General features: G+C 50.5%; 1 protein-coding gene across 1 annotated transcript in view; it reads left to right on the forward strand.

The window, feature by feature from the left end:
- The window catches only part of DNAH2 (dynein axonemal heavy chain 2), a 187,912-nt gene that overhangs the window by 23,906 nt on the left and 141,560 nt on the right, over positions 1–22,446 (forward strand). The window contains exons 6-8 of the mRNA XM_058183311.1: positions 5,908–6,146; positions 7,224–7,415; positions 9,961–10,118. Coding sequence (XP_058039294.1) covers positions 5,908–6,146; positions 7,224–7,415; positions 9,961–10,118 — 589 coding nt within the window. The remainder of the gene's footprint in view (positions 1–5,907; positions 6,147–7,223; positions 7,416–9,960; positions 10,119–22,446) is intronic.

The raw sequence follows: 22,446 nt of genomic DNA on the forward strand, positions 1-22,446 counted from the left end.
AACTGCCGTGATTCACTTAACAACTGTGGCGAGAAATGTCACAAAGCGGAGCAAAACCCACTTCACAAAGGTCTCATTTAACGACATAAAGTGGGGGCTCAATTGTGATCGTAAATCGAGGACCTGCTCATTGCCTTCCAGATCTTTCTTTGCAATACGTTCCGCCAGTCCTCGACTTATGACCACAATAGGGATCGGAATAGGCGTCGCTAAGCAAGGTGAAATAAGTCCTGATTGACTTTACAAGCTTCCTTGCCACGCTTGCTTAGGGAATGACCGCAGTTGTTCAGCGCATCAGCCGGTCGTTAAACGAATCCAGCTTCCCCGCATTCGCTTTGCTTGTGGGAACCCCCTTGGGATGGTCACAAAAGGGGATCGCGGGACCCTCCGATGGTCATAAATACACTGCCGGTCCACCACACACCCCTGAATTTTGATCCCAGGACCCTGGTGTTTGTCGCAACGGTTGTAAGTGCGAGGACTACTACGTCGCTTTTGGAACTTTGAAGGGTGGCTGAGCGCACGGTCGTAAGTCGAGGACTGCTTGACCATTGGGGTTCAAGCTTCTAGAATAATGTGGGAGCATAGATTCCCCTGGAAAGGGGGGGTGTCTCCAGTTTTCGGGGTGAGCCAAGGCCCCCCCCCATCTCTTTTATTCCCCGGTTTGCGTTGTGTGGGTGGGCTTAACTCCCCCTCCCCATTATTGTGCGAGACCACCCAGCCGGGGGTCTCTCGCCTGCGTTGGGGGTCTTGCGTCCCTTTCCCCACCCCGCGGGGAGAATGCGCGGCTGGGAGCCATCGCCCGTCAGTTCTGGACCCGCTACTCATTTGTTCCGCCCTGCGCAAATTCAATTGAACGTCTCGCTCTGCGGACAGGAGAGAGAGAGAGAGAGAGAGAGCGAGAGAGAGACGCTGACTGAATTATGCAGTGCCCGCATCTCTATTAGGGAATCGTGCAAGCGGGCTGGGGAGGGTGGGACTCGGAGTGGAAATGGGTGGGTGGGCGGGCTGAGTCCTTCCTTGTGCAAGTGGGCAGGATAATTAGTTTCCTTCCTTCCTTCCTTCCTTCCTTCCTTCCTTCATTCCTTCCTTCCTTCCTTCCTTCCTTCCTTCCTTCCTTCCTCCTCCTCCTCTTCCTTCTTTCCTTCCTTCCTTCCTCCTCCTCCCTCCCTCCTTCCTTCCTTCCTTTCTTCTTTCCTTCCTTCCTTCCTTCCTTCTCTCCCTCATCTCCTCTTCCTTCTTTCCTTCCTTCTTTCCTTCCTTCCTTCCTTCCTCCCTCATCTCTTTTTCTTTCCTTTCTTCCTTCCTTCCTCCTCATATCCACTTTCCTTCGTTCCTTCCTTCCTTCCTTCCTTCCTTCCTTCCTTCATTCCTTCCTTCCTTCCTTCCTTCCTTCCTTCCTTCCTTCTCCCTTCCCTCCCTTATCTCCTCTTTCCTTCCTTCCTTTCCCTCCCTCCCACCCTCATTTCTTCCTTCCTTTCTTCTTTTCCTTCCTTCCTTCCTTCCCTTCTCTCCCTCATCTCCTCTTTCCTTCTTTCCTTCCTTCCTTCCTTCCTTCCTTCCTTCCCTCCCTCATCTCTTTTTTCTTTCCTTCCTTCCTTCCTCCCTCATATCCACTTTCCTTCGTTCCTTCCTTCCTTCCTTCCTTTCTTCTTTCCTTCCTTCCTTCCTTCCTTCCTTCCTTCCTTCCTTCCTTCCTTCCTTCCTTCCTTCCCTCCTTCCTCCCTCCCTCCCTCCTTCCTTCCTTCCTTCCTTCCTTCCTCCATACTTATTTAATTCGTATCCTGCCTTTATTATTTTTAAAAATAACTCAAGGTGGCAAACATATCCCAAACTCCCTCCTCCTCCTCCTCCTCCTCCTCCTCCTCCTCCTCCTCCTCCTCCTCCTCCTCCTCCTCCTCTTCCTCCTCCTCCTCTTTTCTCCACAACAACAACCCTGTGAGGTGGTGGGGCTGAGAGAAAGGGCTGACTTGCATGCCTAAGGCAGGACTAGAACTCACCAGTCATCCAGCTGACATTCAGGAACTAGAACTCACCGTCTCCCACTTTCTCACCCGGTGCCTTCACCCCTAAACCAAACTGGTACTCTGCGCCGGCCACCTGGTGCGACAATAACCTTTCCTTTGGAGCACCATGAGACCTGAAACATGCCGAACCTGGTCTCTCTCGAAGGGGTACCTGCATCACTCTCGCCTCGCCTGTTTTGGGGACTCGGCCAAGTTTTGCGTGCGAAATATCCCTTCCTCCAGCTTTTCGTGCTGGGTTTCCACGGAAGTCGCAGACATTATCTGGAGTGGCTTTTAGTGTCGCCTAGTGTCGCCTGAAGCCTGCTGGGCACGAATTGACCCATTTCCCCAACGGAAATAAGATACCCACAAAGCCAGGGGAAAAAAAAAATAGGGTATGATTTGTAGGGCTGGCTGGCATGTCCTTTTCTCTCGGATGGGCAGCTCTGGCTGTGTAAGAGAAAAAATCAACGTGGACTACAAGCGTTCGCTTAGTGACCGTTCCAAGTTACAACAGCACCAGAAAAAAAAAAAGAGATTTCTAATTGGTCTTTGCAACTTTTTTTTTTTTAAAAATAAAACCTGAATAAGGCCACACCTGGAATCCCACATTCGGTTTTGGTTCCCCGCGTTATGAAAAAAGATGTTGAGACTTTTGGAAAAAGTGCAGAGAAGAGCGACGGAGAGGATTAAAGGCTTAAAGGAGACTAAAATTTAGGAAGGACAATTGCAGGATTTGAGTTTGGCCAATCTGGAGAAGAGAAGAATCGGGGGGGACACGATAGCAGCCTTCCAGTATTTGAGGGGCTGCCCCAAAGAAGAGGGGGGATCAAATTATTCTCCAAAGCACCCGAAGGCAGGACAAGAAGCAACGGATGGAAACTCATCAAGGAGAGAAGTAACCTGGAATTAAGGAGAAACTTGCTAAGAGTAAGGACAATTAGCCTGTGGAACAGCTGGCCACCAGAAGTTGTGGATGCTGCATCACTGGAGGTTTTCAAGAAGAGTCTGGACAGCCACTTGTCTAAAATGGGATAGGGTCTCCTGCTTGTGCCGGGGGTTGGACTAGAAGATCTCCAAGATCCCTTCCAGCTCTATTCTGATGGATTTATGACCACTGTAGCATCGCCGTGCTCATGTGGTCAAAATTCAGACGCTTGGCAACCGGTTCATATTTATGACGGTTGTAGCGACTGGGGTGGGGGGGAATGTGATTCCCCCTTTTGCGACCCTTCTGACAAGCAAAGTCAACGTGGCGGGGGGGGAGCCAGTTTCCCTTAACGACCCGTAGCAAGCAAGGTCGTAAAAACGGGCCAAAACACACTTTGCAACTGTCTCTCGCTCGGCCACGGAAACGTCGGGATCGTTGCGGTCGTAAGTCGAGGACTCCCCGCCATCCTGGGGTTTCCGCAGCCAATTGGCGACCTCGGAGGGGCCTCGAGTGTCGCTCAAAGCTCGGCTGTTCTCCAGCCCTGACAGACGCTCGGCCGTTTTAATCCCTTGAGCCGTGTGATTGTTTTACCCGGTAATTTGGCATAAAGATTTCAGCTTCCATGCTGTGAGAGGCTTTGGAGACGGCCGCCCGACAGCGGCAGCTATTAGCCGATTCCATTCCGAGCCTTTCCTGGGGAGGGAGGCCGGGGTGGGATGAATTGCCAGCTTTTGCCCCAAACTTTTCGACCGTTGTAGCCGAGAAGCCTCTCGGGGGAAGATCCTCCTTCGGGAGTCCTTATCGGCCTCCCGGCACTTACCTGAGAGCCAAAATCGGGCACGTAGGGACTTCTGGAAGGGGCGGGGCCAGCCAGGAATTGAACAACCGGTTCGCTCGAAGTGGTGCGAACCGGTTGAATCCCACCACTGGTCTTTGCCCATTCAGGCACTTGGGGGTGGTGGGGGTAGTCTTCATTTGTTTGGGACCCCCAGGAAAAAAAGCCCCCTTGGCAAGTGAGACCGGCCAGGCCTTCTCTTCTTCGCTACCCTTGTGGCGATGCTGGTACGCTTTATATAGGTAGTTCTCGACTTACGACAGCTATGGCGCCCCGATTTTCCATTGCTAAGTGCGACGATTGTTAAGCGATGGCCTTTCTTGCCACGCTTGTTCAAGAGAATCGCTGCCGTCGTTAAGTGAACCATTCTGTCATTAAGCAAACCTGGCTTCCCCACTGACTTTACTTGAGAAGAAATATGTGCTAGATGAACCTTTAGCACGTTTTTTGACAGGATGTATGTTTTTAGGATAGACAGCGGGAATGCGGTGGACGTAATAGATCTTGATTTCGGCCAAGTGAAAAAAGGCTGGCTTGGGGAATTCTGGGAGTTGAAGTCCACAAGTCTTAAATAGCTATGTTTGAAGATTCCTGCTGTAGACCTTTGCTTTTTGATAGGAATTTTTTTAAAAATAGATAGTGGGAATGCGGTTGACGTAATAGATCTTGATTTCGGCCAAGTGAAAAAAAGCTGGCTTGGGGAATTCTGGGAGTTGAAGTCCACAAGTCTTAAATAGCTATGTTTGAAGATCCCTGCTGTAGACCTTTGCTTTTTGATAGGAATTTTTTTTTTAATAGATAGTGGGAATGCGGTCGACGTGATATATCTTGATTTCGGCCAAGATAGATAAGACAGATAGATAAAAGATAGATAGAAGATAGATAGATAGACAGATAGATAGATAGATAAGACAGATAGATAAAGATAGATAGATAGATAGATAGATAGATAGATAGATAGATAGATAAGACAGATAGATAAAGATAGATAGATAGATAGATAGATAGATAGATAGATAGATAGATAGATAGATAGATAGATAGACATAGACAGACAGACAGATAATAGATAGAAGATAGATAGATGGTAGATAGATAGATATAGATAGATAGATAGATAGATAGATGATAGAGAGATAGATAGATAGATAGATAATAGATAGATAGACAGACAGACAGATAGATAGATAGAAGATAGATAGATGGTAGATAGATAGATAGATAGATAGATAGATAGATAGATAGATGATAGAGAGATAGATAGATAGATAGATAGACAGACAGACAGATAGATAGATAGAAGATAGATAGATGGTAGATAGATAGATAGATAGATAGATAGATAGATAGATAGATGATAGAGAGATAGATAGATAGATAGATAGATAATAGATAGATAGACAGACAGACAGATAGATAGATAGAAGATAGATAGATGGTAGATAGATAGATAGATAGATAGATAGATAGATAGATAGATAGATAGATAGATAGATAGATAGATAGATGATAGAGAGATAGAGAAATAGAGAGATTTTTTTTGTTGTTGTTTACATTTATACCCCGCCCTTCTCCGAAGACTCAGGGCGGCTTACAGTGTATAAGGCAATAGTCTCATTCTATTTGTATATTTACAAAGTCAACTTATTGCCCCCCCAACAATCTGGGTCCTCATTTTACCTACCTTATAAAGGATGGAAGGCTGAGTCAACCTTGGGCCTGGTGGGACTTGAACCTGCAGTAATTGCAGGCAGCTGTGTTTTAATAACAGGCTTCTTACAGCCTGAGCCACATCGCGGTCCCGGTGTGATGATAGATAGATGATAGATAGATAGATAGATGATAGATAGATGATCTTGATTTTGGCCAAGTGAAAAAAGGCTGGCTTGGGGAATTCTGGGAGTTGAAGTCCACAAGTGGCCATGTTTTTTCTAGTTTTTCTCCAAATTCCTTGACATTCCTCTCCACCCCCCATTTGTATTTTCCAAGATTCCTCTGGACCCCCCCGGGTTGTGGCTGGCAACTCTTCGACTGTGGCTTAGAAGGGGCAGGCAGCTGGGGGGTGCCAAGGAAGGCCTGCCCCGGGCTGGGCAAGGGGAGGCACGACCCCCACTCCGCATTTCTGTCTCTTCCAGCTTCCATGATTCACTGGACGCGACAGATCAAGGACGTGCTGAGGGCCCAAGAGGCGGTCGAGAGCCGCGAAAGTGCGGGGCCCCTGGAAGAGATCGCCTTTTGGAAGAACCGCTGCACCGACCTGTCGGAGATCAGCAAGCAGCTGTGCCAGAAGGGAGTGAAGCACATCGAGAGCATCTTGATGCTATCCAAGTCCTCCTACGTGGCCCCCTTCCAGCGGCTCTCCAAGCAGATCCAGGTTAGGGGCAGGGAGAGGACCGGGATGGGTGGGTGCGGGTGGGGCACTTGTCCGGCCAGGAGGAGTTCTGCAGGACGGTGGGCCAAAGGGCGAGGCTGGAGCAGGGGTTGCCCTGATGGTCTTCGGCCTGGCTGGCTTACAATGTGGAACGTAGGATACAGTAATCGTGTTAGAAGAGACCTTGGAGGTCTTCTAGTCCAAACCTCTCCTTGAGCAGGAGGTGCTGTATCGAGGAAGGAGGGAAGGAAAGAATCAGGAAGGAAGGAGGGAGGGATGGAGGGAATAAGGAATCAGAGAGGAAGGGAGGGAGGAAGAAAGGGAGGGAGGGAGGGAAGGAAGGAAGGAAGGAAGGAGGGAGGGGAGGGAAGGAAGGAATCAGGAAGGAAGGAGGGAGGGATGGAGGGAATAAGGAATCAGGAAGGGAGGGAGGGAAGGGAGGAAGGAAGGAAGGAAGGAAGAAGGAAGGGAGGAAGGAAGGAAAGAAAGAAAGAAGGAAGGAGGGAGGGAGAGGGAGGGAGGGAGGGAGGAAGGAAAGAAAGGAATTGGAGAAAGGAAGGAAGGAAGGAAGAAAAGAAAAGGGAAGGAAGGAAGAAGGGAGTGGGAGGGAGGAAGGAAGGAGGGAGGGAGGAATTAATCAGAGAGAAAGGAAGGAAGGAAAGAAAGAAGGAAGAGAAGAGATAGAAAGAAAATGTGATAATAAAGAAAAATGACAGACAAGAAAAAAGAAAGAACAGAAAAAAGATAGATAAAAAATGATAATAGAGATAAAGAAATGACAGACAAGAAAGAAAGAAGAGAGAAGAAAAGGATAGATAGATAGATAGATAGATAGATAGATAGATAGATAGATAGATAGATAGGTAGATAGATATTGATTCATGTGGCTGGAAATGCTCCTTGGAGGTCATCTAGCCCAACCCACTGTTGAAACAAGAGACCCTATTATATACCATGAAGGACAAATGGCTGCCCAGTCTCTTTGGCTGGCGTGACGGAGCACCCATCACTTCTGGTGGCGAGCCGTTCCCCTGGCTAACCGTTCCCTCTCGCTCTCTCTGCGGTTTGCTTGCTTTGCAGGATGGGTCGGAGCAGGCCCAGTCCAACCTCCGCTTCCTCTCCATCCTGAAAGAGCCGTTCCAGGAACTGGCCACTCTACGACCCAAAGATATCCCCGAGAAGCTGCCCCATCTCATCAGCCTGGTCCGGATCGTGTGGGTCAACTCCCCGTACTACAATAGCCGAGAGAGGATCACGGCGCTCTTCCGGAAGGTGTGTGTGTGTGGGGGGGCTGCCTTTATTTCTTCCCCCTACCTTTGTTCTCTCTCTCTCTCTCTCTCTCTTTTTTTAAAAAATATTTAGAGATATTTTGTTTTGTCCGAACAACTCAGCAACGTTCTTAGAATGCAAAAATACCAAATATTAACATGTTGACTGATAGACGGGAATATTTGTCACTCGGGGTTGAACTGTGGGGTCTCTGGTGCCCTCTGTGGGTGTGGTTTTCTTGCAGATGTTTCATGACCGAACTAGGTAGCATCATCAGTGCTTGAAAGGAGTGAGGTTTGTGGAGGAGGAGGAGGAGGAAGAGGAGGAGGAGGAGGAGGAGGAGGAGGGGAGGAGGAGGAGGAGGAGGAGGAGGAGGAGGAGGAGGAGGAGGAGGAGGAGGAGGAGGATAAGGACTGTGGGATCCTTGATGCTCTCTGAGTTTGACTATTTTCTTTGCAGGCGTTTCATGACCCAACTAGGGAACATCATCAGTGCTAAAAGGGAGTGAGGTTTGTGGAGAGGAGGAGGAGGAGGAGGATAAGGACTGTGGGATCCTTGATGCTCTCTGAGTTTGACTATTTTCTTTGCAGGCGTTTCATGACCCAACTAGGGAACATCATCAGTGCTAGGAGGGAGGTGGGGTTTCCTGTCTGTTTTTATACCATGGGTTGCCTTGTCTGTGTTGCTGGGATTGTTCTGGTCATTCCTTGATTAGGAGCTCCATTAGAAGGTCCATGCCAGCCATCAACGCCCAGATAAGCAGAGATTAAAACCAGGATTAATACCAGACTAACAATCAAGGTATAAAGAGCTCGTCTCCTTGTCCTCCTTTCTGCAGACTCTCTTCTGGCACTGATGATGTTCCCTAGTTGGGTCATGAAACGTTTGCAAAAAAATCACCCAGCTCAGAGAGCACCAAGGTCCCCAAATAGTCCTTCTCCTCCTCCTCCTCCCTTCTTCTTTTCTGTAAACTCCACTCCCTTGTAAACTCCACTCCCTTGTGGCACTGATGATGTTACCTAGCTGGGTCATGAGATGTTTTTAAAGAAAAGCTTTGGACCACTTGCCCAAAACAATACAAGCCAGCTGGTCCCAAATTTCAGAATCGCGCCATAACTTGAAATCCTAACTGAATCCTATTCTGAAGGTGGAGCTGTTTTGGATCTTCTAAGCTGGTTCCCATAGAACAGGGTGGGGGTGGGGTGGAACGAGGGCCTCGGACGACTTGCGGACTTCAACTCCCAGAATTCCCCAGGAGTAACTTTCTTAATAGACGGTGGGTATGCACTAAACGTAATATATCTTGATTTCAGCAAAGTGAAAAAACAGAGCTGGCTGGGGAATTCTGGGAGCTGAAGTCCACAAGTCTTAAATCAGGAGTCTCCCACCTGGGCCACTTTAAGACTTGTGGACTTCAACTCCCAGAATTCCCCAGTCAGCCATGCAGGGTAACTTTCTTAATAGATGGTGGGTATGCAGTAAGCGTCATATATCTTGACTTCAGCAACGTGGGGGGTGGGGAGAGCTAGCTGGGGAATTCTGGGAGTTGAAGTCCACAAGTCCACAAGTCTGAGCTACCACCAGGGGCCGTGGTAGCTCAGGCTGTAAGAAGCCTGTTATTAGAACACAGCAGCCTGCAATTACTGCAGGTTCAAGCCCCACCAGGCCCAAGATTGACTCAGCCTTCCATCCTTTATAAGGTAGGTAAAATGAGAACCCAGATTGTTGGGGGGGCAATAAGTTGACTTTGTAAATATACAAATAGAATGAGACTATTGCCTTATACACTGTAAGCCGCCCTGAGTCTTCGGAGAAGGGCGGGATATAAATGTAAATTAAAAAAAAAAAGTCTTGAATCAGGAGTCTCCGACCTTGGCCACTTTAAGACTTGTGGACTTCAACTCCCAGAATTCCCCAGGCAGCCACATAGAGTAACTTTCTTAATAGAGGATGGGTATGCAGTAAGAGTCATATATCTTGACTTCAGCAAAGTGAAAAAACAGAGCTGGCTGGGGAATTCTGGGAGCTGAAGTCCACAAGTCTTAAATCAGAGGTCTCTAACCTTGGCCACTTGAAGACTTGTGGACTTCAACTCCCAGAATTCCCCAGCCAGCCATATAGGGTAGCTTTTTTCATAGATGGTGGGTATGCAGTTAAGTGTAATATATCTTGACTTCAGCAAGCGAAGAAAAAGGGAGCTGGCTGGGGAATTCTGGGAGTTGAAGTCCACAAGTCTTGAAGCAGGAGTCTCCGACCTTGGCCACTTTAAGACTTGTGGACGTCAACTCCCAGAATTCCCCAGCCAGCCACATAGGGTAGCTTTTTTCATAGATGGTGGGTATGCAGTTAAGTGTAATATATCTTGACTTCAGCAAAGCGAAGAAAAAAAGGGAGCTGGCTGGGGAATTCTGGGAGTTGAAGTCTGCAAGTCATCAAAGAGACCCCTGCCCTGGAAGGACCTCAAAGTGGGGGGGGCGTTCTCCCCGAGGGGATTGTGAGCTCTCTCTCTCTCTCTCTCTCTCTCTCTCTCTCTCTGCTTTCTCCCCAGATGAGCAACAAGATCATCCAGATGTGTTGCAAAGACATTTCCTTGGACCGCCTTTTCGAAGGCTACATCAACTCGTCCCGCCAAACGTTGCACAGCTGCATCTCCTGCATGTCATCCTGGAAGGACTGCTACCAGCAGGCGGCCTACATGCACAACAAGTAAGAGGGCGGAGTCTGGGGACGGAGTTGCGCCGTGCCAAGGGGATAGTCCTCAGCGATCACGATTGGCCACCGCTCGGGTTTCGGATCGCTTGCGGCGTGTCCCACTAGACATGTGGGTCCCGATCGGCGACCTCGCTAACTGATCGCTGCCCAAGCGAAATGTCCCTTGGGCGAGCTGGATTCCCTTCACGACCAGGCGATTTGCTTAACGACCGCCTAAACTTGCCAGTCGTCTGTGCTAGAACTGTGCTAGAACCCAGCTGTACTTTTCCACACCGGGCCACCCCAACGAAGCTGTCGAAGTGCTGTCCCGGTGTTTGGAAGCCGTACGGGTCTGGATGGGGAGAAACAGGCTCAAGCTCAATCCCTCCAAGACGGAGTGGCTGTGGATGCCGGCATCCCGGTACAGTCAGCTGCAGCCGCGGCTGACTGTTGGAGGCGAGTCATTGGCCCCGATGGAGAGGGTGCGCAACTTGGGCGTCCTCCTGGATGAACGGCTGTCTTTTGAGGACCACCTGACGGCCGTCTCCAGGAGAGCTTTCCACCAGGTTCGCCTGGTGCGCCAGTTGCGCCCCTTTCTAGACCGGGATTCCTTATGCACAGTCACTCACGCCCTCGTGACGTCTCGTCTGGATTACTGCAATGCTCTCTACATGGGGCTCCCCTTGAGGGGCATCCGGAGGCTTCAGTTAGTCCAGAATGCGGCTGCGCGGGCGATAGAGGGAGCCCCTCGTGGCTCCCGTGTGACACCTCTCCTGCGCAGACTGCACTGGCTACCTGTGGCCTTCCGGGTGCGCTTCAAGGTTTTGGTGAACGTCTTCAAAGCGCTCCATGGCATAGGGCCGGGCTGTTCTGGGACCGCCTGCTGCTACCGAATACCTCTCACCGACCCGTGCGCTCTCACAGAGAGGGACTCCTCAGGGTGCCGTCGGCGCGACAGTGTCGTCTGGCGACGCCCAGGGGAAGGGCCTTCTCTGTGGGGGCTCCCGCCCTCTGGAACGAACTCCTCCCAGGACTCCGTCAACTTCCGGACCTCCGAACCTTTCGTCGCGAGCTTAAAACTCACTTATTCATCTGCGCAGGACTGGGTTAGTTTTTTAAATTTATGGGTTTTTAATGGGTTTTGTATTATTTATTCTAAATTTTTAATCTCGGCCAGTTGAATAAGTTTTTTAATTGTATTTTAATTGTATTTATATTGTAATATTATTGTGTATTTTTATCTGGCTGTGAACCGCCCTGAGTCCTTCGGGAGAAGGGCGGTATAGAAATTTAAATAATAAAATAAATAAATAAATAAATAGAAACGGTTGTAACAGGGAATCGTCTGCTCTAAGGTACACGCGTAATTCTCTTTATTCTCATTTTTCACCATTTTATGGGTAACGTGGCATTTCCCTGCCAAATCCGGCGACTTTGGGCCTTCAATTTTCATTGTTCATTTCCTTTCATTTTAATTTCTGGTGTTCATTTTCAAGTCCAGTCCAGTAAATAGATATTTACATACTGTAAATAATCTGTCTTAACATTCACTGCAAAAATGTGAGTTTCAGACAATATGCAGAATAGCAGAGGTAAGATATATCATCTCAACTCCTGCCTCACTTAATGACATAAATTTTGGGGTCAGTTGTGGCCGTAAGTCGAGGATTACCAGCCTTTAAGGAATAGATATATTCCATATAGGCAGGTAGTCCTCAAATTACGACCACAACGGAGCCCCACATTTCCGTTGCTAAGTGAGACTTGTGTTCAGCGAGCTTTGTCCCATTTTACGATCTTTCTTGCCACCGTCGTGAAGTGAACCCCTGCAGTTGTGAAGTTAGTAACACGGTCCTTAAGTGAATCTGGCTTTCTCAGTGACTTTGTTGGTCAGAAGGTCGTAAAAGCAGATCACGTGACCCCTGGGACACTGCGACCGTCATAAACGTGAGGCATATTGACAAGTGTCTGATCGTGTGATCATGGGGAGGCTGCAACGGTCGTAAGGGTGAAGAGCGTTCCTAAGTCACAATTTTCAGTGTTGTTGTAGCTTTGAACGGTCACTAAATGAACCGTTGTAAGTCAAGGACTTCCTGAATTCCTGAGCTTTTTCCCTTGTTTTTCTGACCCCCCCCCACAATCAAGTTCGTTTAATGACCATTTGAAGTTGCAACGGCACTAAAAAAAAAAAGGGACTTACGACCGTGTTTCACACTTATGACCGTGGCAGCCTCCCCATGGCCACGCGATTTACATTCAGATGCTTGACCACCGACTCACACATTTATGACGGTTCCGGCGTCCCGGCATCACGTGATCCCGTTTTTGTGACCGTCAGATGCGCAATGTCAACGGGGGAAGTCCGATTCGCTTAACGACCGCGTGACTCACTTACCAACGGCAGCGTTTCACTTTACAAGGGTGGCAAGAAAATTCATAAAATGGGGCAAAATTCACTTCCCCAAGTTAGCCCCAAGAAATTTTTGAGCTCCGTCGCGGTCGTAAGTCGAGGACTACCTTGTATCGGAAGAAGCAATTCATTCCTGAAACTTAAAATAATTTTTTTTCTAAATTTCCCGGGCATTTCGAATAGAATAAAGCAAGCTAGGGTGAGGGGGGGGGGGGGACCTTGGAGGTCTTCTAGTCCAGCCCCCAGTTGCTGTTTTTGCTCGGATTCTCTCCTCCTGCTCGCTCCGACACACGATTGGATCACAATTCTGTCCGGCGCCCTCGAACAACTTATCTTCCCGCACTTGTGGCTTTCACGCTTGTTACCTTTCCATTTGTGCGTGCAGAAACATTTCTTTCCTCGGCCGTAACCGCGTCGCACGCTGCTTTTTATTCTGGCCGCCTTGCTGCCTCATCAGTCTACCGGGCTTCGCCTGGATGCGAAGCGAGGTGCCCAGCCGTGCCACGAAGCGGAATCTCATCCATATTTTAGCATTTTCCCCACCCTCGCCTTCCACGCGGACGATGTCGCCAGCCGGTCCCTTCGTTTTCTTGGCATCGTTTTTTTTTTCCCCCCCTCCTGTTTTTGGGGAAGGGTTAACGGCTAGTCCTTGACTTCCAACGGTTCCCTTAGTGACCAGAATGACACCGAGCGCTCGAAATTACAATGACCGAAAGCAAAAAAATTATCGACTATGTTATCCCCGTGGTCACGTGATCAGAATTCAGATGCTTGGCAACCAACTCGTATTTACGACGGTCGCGGTGTCCCTGGGGTCATTTTGCCACCTTCCGACAATGGGTAAGCCAGATTCACTTAAGGACCGTGTTACTAACTTCACAACTGCAGGGGTTCACTTCACGACGGTGGCAAGAAAGATCGTAAAATAGGACAAAGCTCGCTGAACACAAGTCTCACTTAGCAACGGAAATGTGGGGCTCCGTTGTGGTCGTAATTCGAGGACTACCTGTATTTTCCTGTCCCAGTGATGGACTGCCACAAATTACAGCTAGTCCTTGACTTACGACCGCAATTGAGCCCAAAACTTCTGTTGCTAAGTAAAACATCAGTTTTGCCCCATTTTAGCATCTTTCTTGCCACCGTCGTTAAGTGAATCACGGCCGCTGGCAAGTTAGCCACTCGGTTGCAAAGCGAACCTGCCTTCCCCATGGACTTTGCTTGTCACAAAAGGTCGCAAAAGTGGATCACAGGACACACACACAAACACCCCCGGGACACTGCGACCGTCATAAATATGATCACGTGATCCTAGGGAAGGCTCTCACGGTCGTAAGTGCGAAAAACAGTTCGCGCGTCCCTTTTTCCCCCAGCCCCGTCGTAACTTCGCACAGTCACTAAACGAGCGGTTTATAAGTCGAGGTCTCCTGCCTGTCCACAAAGGCCCCTCCAGAGATGGCCGTGAGCCACGCCCTTCTCATCCTGGTTTGATTGCTCGCACCACCTTTGGCAAGCTTGATCGGAGCCGGCAAACCATGGCTTATAAGATCCTGACCAGTACGCTGAATTTTTTTGGGGTGGGTGGGTGGGAAACCTTGCAATTCTTGGCTTCCCCGGTCCTCTCCCAGCCCTGCCGGGGACGCTACCCCAGCCCCCTCCCCTCCGCCCGCCCGCCCAGCTTCTCCTCCGCACTTCAGAAATAATCCATCATTATGATTAGGGATGTCAGGTTTAAGTGGCTGCCTGGTCCTTGACAATTAAGTCTTAAGTGTTCCTTGTCTGCTTCAAATTCAAATTAGTGGGGCTGGATCAATATCCAGCAAGATACAAAAAAGGCATTTAAGACCCCCGCGCAGCCGCCACCGGACCCCTGGATTAAGCTCTTGAGCCTGGTCCCTGGGGGGAGGGAGGGCGGGGAGTGGGGGGCTGTCTTCGCCCTTCCCTCATTAGCTGATTTCTTTGGAAACCTCTTGCCCAAGGAGAGGTGGGGGGGGAAAAGTGGGGAGAAGATGATGAAGGAGGTCAGCTAGCCCCCTGTTTTCCTAAGGTTCTGGGCTGCTTGCTGCAGACCCCCATCCTTCCCCCTTAGGGCCCCCCCCCCATGAGAATAACGATAAGAGAAGAACTGGGAGGGACCTTGGAGGTCTTCTAGTCGAGCCCCCTGCTCAAGCATCTCAGACAGTCCCTATCCCATTTCAGACAAGCGGTTGTCCAATCTCCTCTTTAAAAAAACCTCCAGTCATGGAGTACCCACATGGAGTACCCACAACCCACGGCGCTCGCTTCGGGGGGGGGGGGTGCGGTCCGGCGCCCCCCGGTGGTGGACGGCCGGCCTGCCAGTCCCGCTGGCTTGCGGGCCTGCCGGCCTGTTGGTTTACGGCGTGGATGATTCGGGAGGCATGACTGGGCAGCGGACGGCGGTAGCCATTTTGGGGGGGGCGGAATGGCGCTCCCTGAAGATTTGGCGGCCAGCTGGCTTTTCAATCTGCTGGCTGGCCGGACTGCTGATTTGCGGGCCTGTGGGCTGGCCGGCTTGCGGGAAAGGGATGGTGGCGCTCATTTTCAGGGGGGTGCGGTTTGGCGCTCCCCGGAGATGGACAGCCGGCCTCGCCGGCCCTGCTGACTTGCGGGCCTGCCGGCCTGTTAGTCTCCGACCTGTCGGCCTCCCGGATTGCCGGATTGCTGGATTGCCAGACTGTCGTTCTGCCGCAAGTACCATCGGCGGCTGGAATTTTTCCGCTAGATTTAAGACCTATTACCATCGACCTGGTCATGAGCCTGAACATCGGCTCTGTCTTGAGCCTGGTCATCGGCTTAGACATTGGCCCCGACATCGGCAGGGCTTGGCGGCTTGGACGGTTTTTTGGCTCTCGGCGTTCACCTCACCGCGAAGGACATCAGCGGGAGTATCATCTGACTGTGAACGACTTTGGACAGCCTTTTACCATCCTAGGCTTTAAAGGCCTAGTTTTATGGCTGATCTTAAGTTAACGATAATGGCCGCTATTTCTGTCATCAGCGGCATTGCAGACATGATTGTTAACTGTCGGACGTAGTTAACTTTAAACATGGTCGTTCCTTATGGTGTTCGCCTGGCAGTGGTGTACCGGTCCGCTAATTCCATCAGCGGACTTCGGACAGTTTGATCCCCGTTTTACATCTTATATAAGGGGGTCGGTTTCACTACATCTGTAGTGAATTGCTGGCTCGGGATACCCTACCGTTGTTACCTGAACTTACTATGAGTTACTCGGCGCTTGAGCTCTTACGGCTGCGAGGTTCCCCCGCCTCGCAGGAGTGGCCCTCTGTTCTATCGAGGGCCTACCTTTATGAAGGGTCTTGGGACCCAGAGAGGTGGCATGCCTCGAAGAAGAATCTCTGGGGGTTTTTTAATAGGTTTTTTAATAAGGGGCTTTTAAAGGGGAGGGATTGTGGTAGGGGAGTGACCCGTCGGGGAGGGTATGTCCAGTCCCAACGCGGGCTCACGACACTATTTCAGTTGGTCCGAAGACAGGGGAGGGATTGTACAGAGCGGAGAACATTATTCCATCTGTACGGTGAGTGGGAGGGGCAGATATGGCGGAGGCAGGGGCGTATCGCTCTTGGGAGCACGTGTTCGATGTTTAAGCGATCACGTGCTCCGGCCCCAGTCCTCACTCGTTCCCGGATGGTCAAGACCCTCAGAGCTTGGGTCTTAGGCTGATGCTTTGCAATGCCGGTCCGTGGTTAACAAGGCTCCCCTGATTTGTGATCTTATTCAGAGAGTCCGCGGCCCTTATGGGCATTACGGAGACCTGGTTGGGCACAGAAGGGGGTGTACCCCTGGTCGAACTGTCCCCTCCGGGTTTCCGTGCATTCCATCAGCCGAGGACCCAAGGTAGGGGTGGGGGGGTGGCGGTTGTGATTAAAGAAAGTCTGGAACCGAGGGGTCACTGTTCCTCAGATAGCTGGCTGTGAACCGCCCTGAGTCCTTCGGGAGAAGGGCGGTATAGAAATTTAAATAATAAATAAATAAATAAATAAATAAATTTGTGGCAGTCCATCACTGGGACAGGAAAATACAGGTAGTCCTCAAATTACGACCGCAATTGAGCCCAAAACTTCTGTTGCTAAGTAAAACATTTGTGAACCCCAGTTTTGCCCCATTTTAGCATCTTTCTTGCCACCGTCGTTAAGTGAATCACGGCTGCTGGTAAGTTAGCTCTCGGTTGCAAAGCGAACCTGCCTTCCCCGTGGACTTTGCTTGTCACAAAAGGTCGCAAAAGTGGATCGCAGGACACACACACAAACACCCCGGGACACTGCGACCGTCATAACTATGATCACGTGACATAGCGGTCACATACGGTCGTTAAGTCTGAAACATAGTCGATAATTTTTTTTGCTTTCGGTCATTGTAATTTCGAGCGCTCGGTGTCATTCTGGTCACTAAGGGAACCGTTGGAAGTCAAGGACTAGCCGTTAACCCTTCCCCAAAAACAGGAGGGGGGGAAAAAAAACGATGCCAAGAAAACGCAGCGGGACCGTCGGCGACATCGTCCGCGTGGAAGGCGAGGGTGGGGAAAATGCTAAAATATGGATGAGATTCCGCTTCGTGGCACGGCTGGGCACCTCGCTTCGCATCCAGGCGAAGCCCGGTAGACTGATGAGGCGGCGGGAATGAAAAGCAGCCTGCGACGCGGTTACGGCCGAGAAAAGAAATGTTTCCGCACGCACAAATGGAAAGGTAACAAGCGTGAAAGCCACAAGTGCGGGAAGATAAGTTGTTCGAGGGCGCCGGACAGAATTGTGATCCAGTCGTGAGTGTGTCGGAGCGAGCAGGAGGAGAGAATCCGAGCAAAAACAGCAACTGGGGGCTGGACTAGAAGACCTCCAAGGTCCCCCCCCCCCACCCTAGCTTGCTTTATTCTATTCGAAATGCCCGGGAAATTTAGAAAAAAAAATCTTTTAAGTTTCAGGAATGAATCGTTTCTTCCGATACAAGGTAGTCCTCGACTTACGACCGCGACGGAGAGCTCAAAAATTTCTTGGGGCTAACGTGGGGAAGTGAATTTTGCCCCATTTTACGACCTTTCTTGCCACCCTTGTAAAGTGAAACGCTGCCGTTGGTAAGTGAGTCACATGGTCGTTAAGCGAATCGGACTTCCCCCGTTGACGTTGCGCGTCTGACGGTCACAAAAACGGGATCACGTGATGCCGGGACGCCGGAACCGTCATAAATGTGTGAGTCGGTGGTCAAGCATCTGAATGTAAATCGCGTGGCCATGGGGAGGCTGCCACGGTCATAAGTGTGAAACACGGTCGTAAGTCCCTTTTTTTTTTTAGTGCCGTTGCAACTTCAAATGGTCATTAAACGAACTTGATTGTGGGGGGGGGGGTCAGAAAAACAAGGGAAAAAGCTCAGGAATTCAGGAAGTCCTCGACTTACAACGGTTCACTTAGTGACCGTTCAAAGCTACAACAACGCTGAAAATTGTGACTTAGGAACGCTCTTCATCCTTACGACCGTTGCAGCCTCCCCATGATCACACGATCAGACACTTGTCAATATGACTCACATATATGACGGTCGCAGTGTCCCAGGGGTCACGTGATCTGCTTTTACGACCTTCTGACCAACAAAGTCACTGAGAAAGCCAGATTCACTGAACAACCGGGTTACCGATTTAACAACTGCAGCGGTTCATTTAACAACAGTGGCGAGGAGGGTCATAAAACGGAGCAAAAATAAATGTCTCACTTAACGACATAAATTTTGGGGTCAATTGTGGCCGTAAGTTGAGGACTACCTGCCTATATGGAATATATCTATTCCTTAAAGGCTGGTAGTCCTCGACTTACGGCCACAACTGACCCCAGAATTTATGTCGTTAAGTGAGGCAGGAGTTGAGATGATATATCTTACCTCTGCTATTCTGCATATTGTCTGAAACTCACATTTTTGCAGTGAATGTTAAGACAGATTATTTACAGTATGTAAATATCTATTTACTGTACTGGACTTGAAAATTAACATCAAAAATTAAAATGAAAGGAAATGAAAAATGAAAATTGAAGGCCAAAAGTAGCCGGATTTGGCAGGGAAATGCCACGTTACCCATAAAATGGTGAAAAATGAGAATAAAGAGAATTACGCGTGTACCTTAGAGCAGACGATTCCCTGTTACAACCGTTTCTATTTATTTATTTATTTATTTTATTATTTAAATTTCTATACCGCCCTTCTCCCGAAGGACTCAGGGCGGTTCACAGCCAGATAAAAATACACAATAATATTACAATATAAATACAATTAAAATACAATTAAAAAACTTATTCGATTGGCCGAGATTAAAAAATTTAGGATAAATAATAAAAAACCCATTAAGAAACCCATAAATTTAAAAACTTATCCAGCCCTGCGCAGATGAATAAGTGAGTTTTAAGCTCGCGACGGAAGGTCCGGAGGTCAGGAAGTTGACGAAGTCCTGGGGGAAGCTCATTCCAGAGGGTGGGAGCCCCCACAGAGAAGGCCCTTCCCCTGGGCGTCGCCAGACGACACTGTCGCGCCGATGGCACCCTTCTCATCCTGGTTTGATTGCTGCACCACCTTTGGCAAGCTTGATCGGAGCCGGCAAACCATGGCTTATAAGATCCTGACCAGTACGCTGAATTTTTTTGGGGTGGGTGGGTGGGAAACCTTGCAATTCTTGGCTTCCCCGGTCCTCTCCCAGCCCTGCCGGGGGCGCTACCCCAGCCCCCTCCCCTCCGCCCGCCCGCCCAGCTTCTCCTATAATCCATCATTATGATTAGGGATGTCAGGTTTAAGTGGCTGCCTGGTCCTTGACAATTAAGTCTTAAGTGTTCCTTGTCTGCTTCAAATTCAAATTAGTGGGGCTGGATCAATATCCAGCAAGATACAAAAAAGGCATTTAAGACCCCCGCGCAGCCGCCACCGGACCCCTGGATTAAGCTCTTGAGCCTGGTCCCTGGGGGGAGGGAGGGCGGGGAGTGGGGGGCTGTCTTCGCCCTTCCCTCATTAGCTGATTTCTTTGGAACCCCCTTGCCGAGGGAGAGGGGGGGGGGGAAAAGTGGGGAGAAGATGAAGAAGGAGATCAGCTAAGCCCCCCCCCCCTGTTTTCCTAAGGTTCTGGGCTGCTTGCTGCAGACCCCCATCCTTCCCCCCCCCATGAGAATAACGATAAGAGAAGAACTGGGAGGGACCTTGGAGGTCTTCTAGTCGAGCCCCTGCTCAAGCATCTCAGACAGTCCCTATCCCATTTCAGACAAGCGTTGTCCAATCTCCTCTTTAAAAACCTCCAGTCATGGAGTACCCACATGGAGTACCCACAACCCACGCGCTTCGGGGTGCGGTCAACGCCCCGGTGGTGGACGGCCGGCCTGCCGGTCCCGCTGGCTTGCGGGCCTGCCGGCCTGTTGGTTTACGGCGTGGATGATTCGGGAGGCATGACTGGGCAGCGGACTGGCTGGCGGACTGCTGACTTGCGGGCCTGTGGGCTTGCTGGCTTGCGGGAAAGGGTGGCGCTCACTTTGAAGTGCGGTTTGGCGCTCCCGGAGATGGACAGCCGGCCTTGCAGCCCTGCTGACTTGCGGGCCTGCCGGCCTGTTGGTCTCCGGCCTGTCGGCCTCCCGGATTGCGGATTGCCAGATTGTCGTTCTGCCGCAAGTACCATCGGCGGCTGGAATTTTCCGCTAGATTTAAGTCCTAATACCATCGACCTGGTCATGAGCCTGGACATCGGCTCTGTCTTGAGCCTGGACATCGGCTTGAACATTGGCCCCGACATCGGCAGGGCTTGGCGGCTTGGGGTTTTTGCTCTCGGCGTTCACCTCACCGCGAAGGACATCAGCGGGACTATCATCTGACTGTGAACGACTTTGGGGACCTTTTACCATCCTAGGCTTTAAAGGCCTAGTTTTATAGCTGATTTTAAGTTAACGATAATGGCGCTATTTCTGTCATCAGCGGCATTGCAGACATGACTGTTAACTGTCTGGCGTAGTTAACTTTAAACATGGTGGTTCCTCATGGTGTTAGCCTGGCAGTGGTGTGCCGGTCCGCTAATTCCATCAGCGGACTTGGACAGTTTGATCCCGTTTACATCTTATATGGACAGGGGTCGGTTTTACTACACTTGTAGTGAACTGCTGGCTCGGGATACCCTTTTTTCCGTTGTTACCTGAACTATTATGAGTTACTCGGCTTGAGCTCTTACGGCTGCGGTTCCCCGCCTCGCGGGTGGCCTCTGTTCTATCGAGGCCTACCTTAATGAAGGGTCTTGGGACCCAGAGGTGGCATGCCTCGAAGAAGAATCTCTGGGGTTTTAATAGGTTTTTAATAAGGGGCTTTTAAAGGGGAGGGATTGACGGGTAGGGGAGTGACCCGTCGGGAGGTATGTCCAGTCCCAGCGGGCTCACGACACTATTTCAGTTGGTCCGAAGACAGGGGAGGATTGTACAGAGCGGAGAACATTATTCCATCTATGCGGTGAGTGGGAGGGGCAGATATGGCGGAGGCAGGGGCGTGTCGCTCTTTGGGAGCACGTGTTCGATGTTTAAAAGCGATCACGTGCTCCGGCCCCAGTCCTCACTCGTTCCCGGATGGTCAAGACCCTCAGAGCTTGGGTCTTAGGCTGATGCTTTGCAATGCCGGTCCGTGGTTAACAAGGCTCCCTGATTTGTGATCTTATTCAGAGAGTCCAGCGGACCTTATGGGCATTACGGAGACCTGGTTGGGCACAGAAGGGGTGTACCCTGGTCGAACTGTGCCCTCCGGGTTTCCGTGCATTCCATCAACCGAGGACCCAAGGTAGGGTGAGGGGGTGGCGGTTGTGATTAAAGAAAGTCTGGAGCCGAGGTCCACTGTTCCTCAGATAGCTGGCTGTGAATCCCTCCTTGTGAAGTGGGGCCACGGAATCAGATGGGGCTGTTGATCACGTACCTGGCTCCTTGCTGCGTGACTACAGCCCTACCTGAACTGCTAGAGGTGCTTGCTGGCGTGGCGGTGAGATCCCCAGACTACTGGTCTTGGGGATTTCAACCTGCCATCTGCCTTGTCGTCGGCAGTGGTTCAGGAGTTCCAGGCCTCCATGACCTTGGACCTGATTCAAGTAACTGATGGCCCTACACACATTGGGGAGGCGCGCTAGACTTGATTTTATCTCTGGTCAGTGGGTAAATGATCTGGATTTAGGAGATTTAGTGAAAGAACCGGTGTCATGGTCAGATCATTTTCTTCTTCGCCTAGACTTTCAGACCGCGCTCACCACCGCGGGAGGCGGAGCCAATGCGTTGGTTCCGTCCCAGGCGCCTGATGGACCCGGAGAGGTTCCTGGCGGAGCTTGGGCGCTTCCTGAGGATCTTACCCAGCACGACTGAAGAACTGGTTGCGGCCTGGGAGCGGGCTGCGGCTGGGGCTTTGGACCGTGTCGCGCCTTTCGACCTCTGACCGGCGTAGATCTCAATTGGCTCCCTGGTTTTCCGAGGAGCTGAGAGATGAAAGCGCCGGAGAAGGCGCCTGGAGAGTGTTTGGAGGTCTAGCCGTTCCGAGGCTGATCGGACACTAGTGAGGTCCTTTACTAGGACCTACCTAGTGGCAATGAGGAGCGGCGTTCTCGTTCCACCCTCATTGCATCGGCAGATAACCGCCCGGCCGCCTGTTTGGTGACCCGTTCCCTCCTCCATCAAGAGGGGCGGGATGACCCCTACAGGGCGAGCTGAGGAGTTTAACGGTTATCTATCGATAAAATCGTTCAACCGGGATAGTTTGGACCAAGATTGCGATGATCCAGCGAGACGACAGAGACACGTCTTGTTGAGGTTATTTGGGATGAGTTTGATTCTGTGGCTCCGAGGACATGGACAGGTTGCTGGGAGGTTACATGCAACTACATGTTTACTGGACCCGTGCCCTTCCTGGGTGTCGCCAGGCGACAC

Source organism: Ahaetulla prasina, chromosome 4, assembly GCF_028640845.1.
Source record: "Ahaetulla prasina isolate Xishuangbanna chromosome 4, ASM2864084v1, whole genome shotgun sequence".
NCBI lineage: Eukaryota > Metazoa > Chordata > Lepidosauria > Squamata > Colubridae > Ahaetulla > Ahaetulla prasina.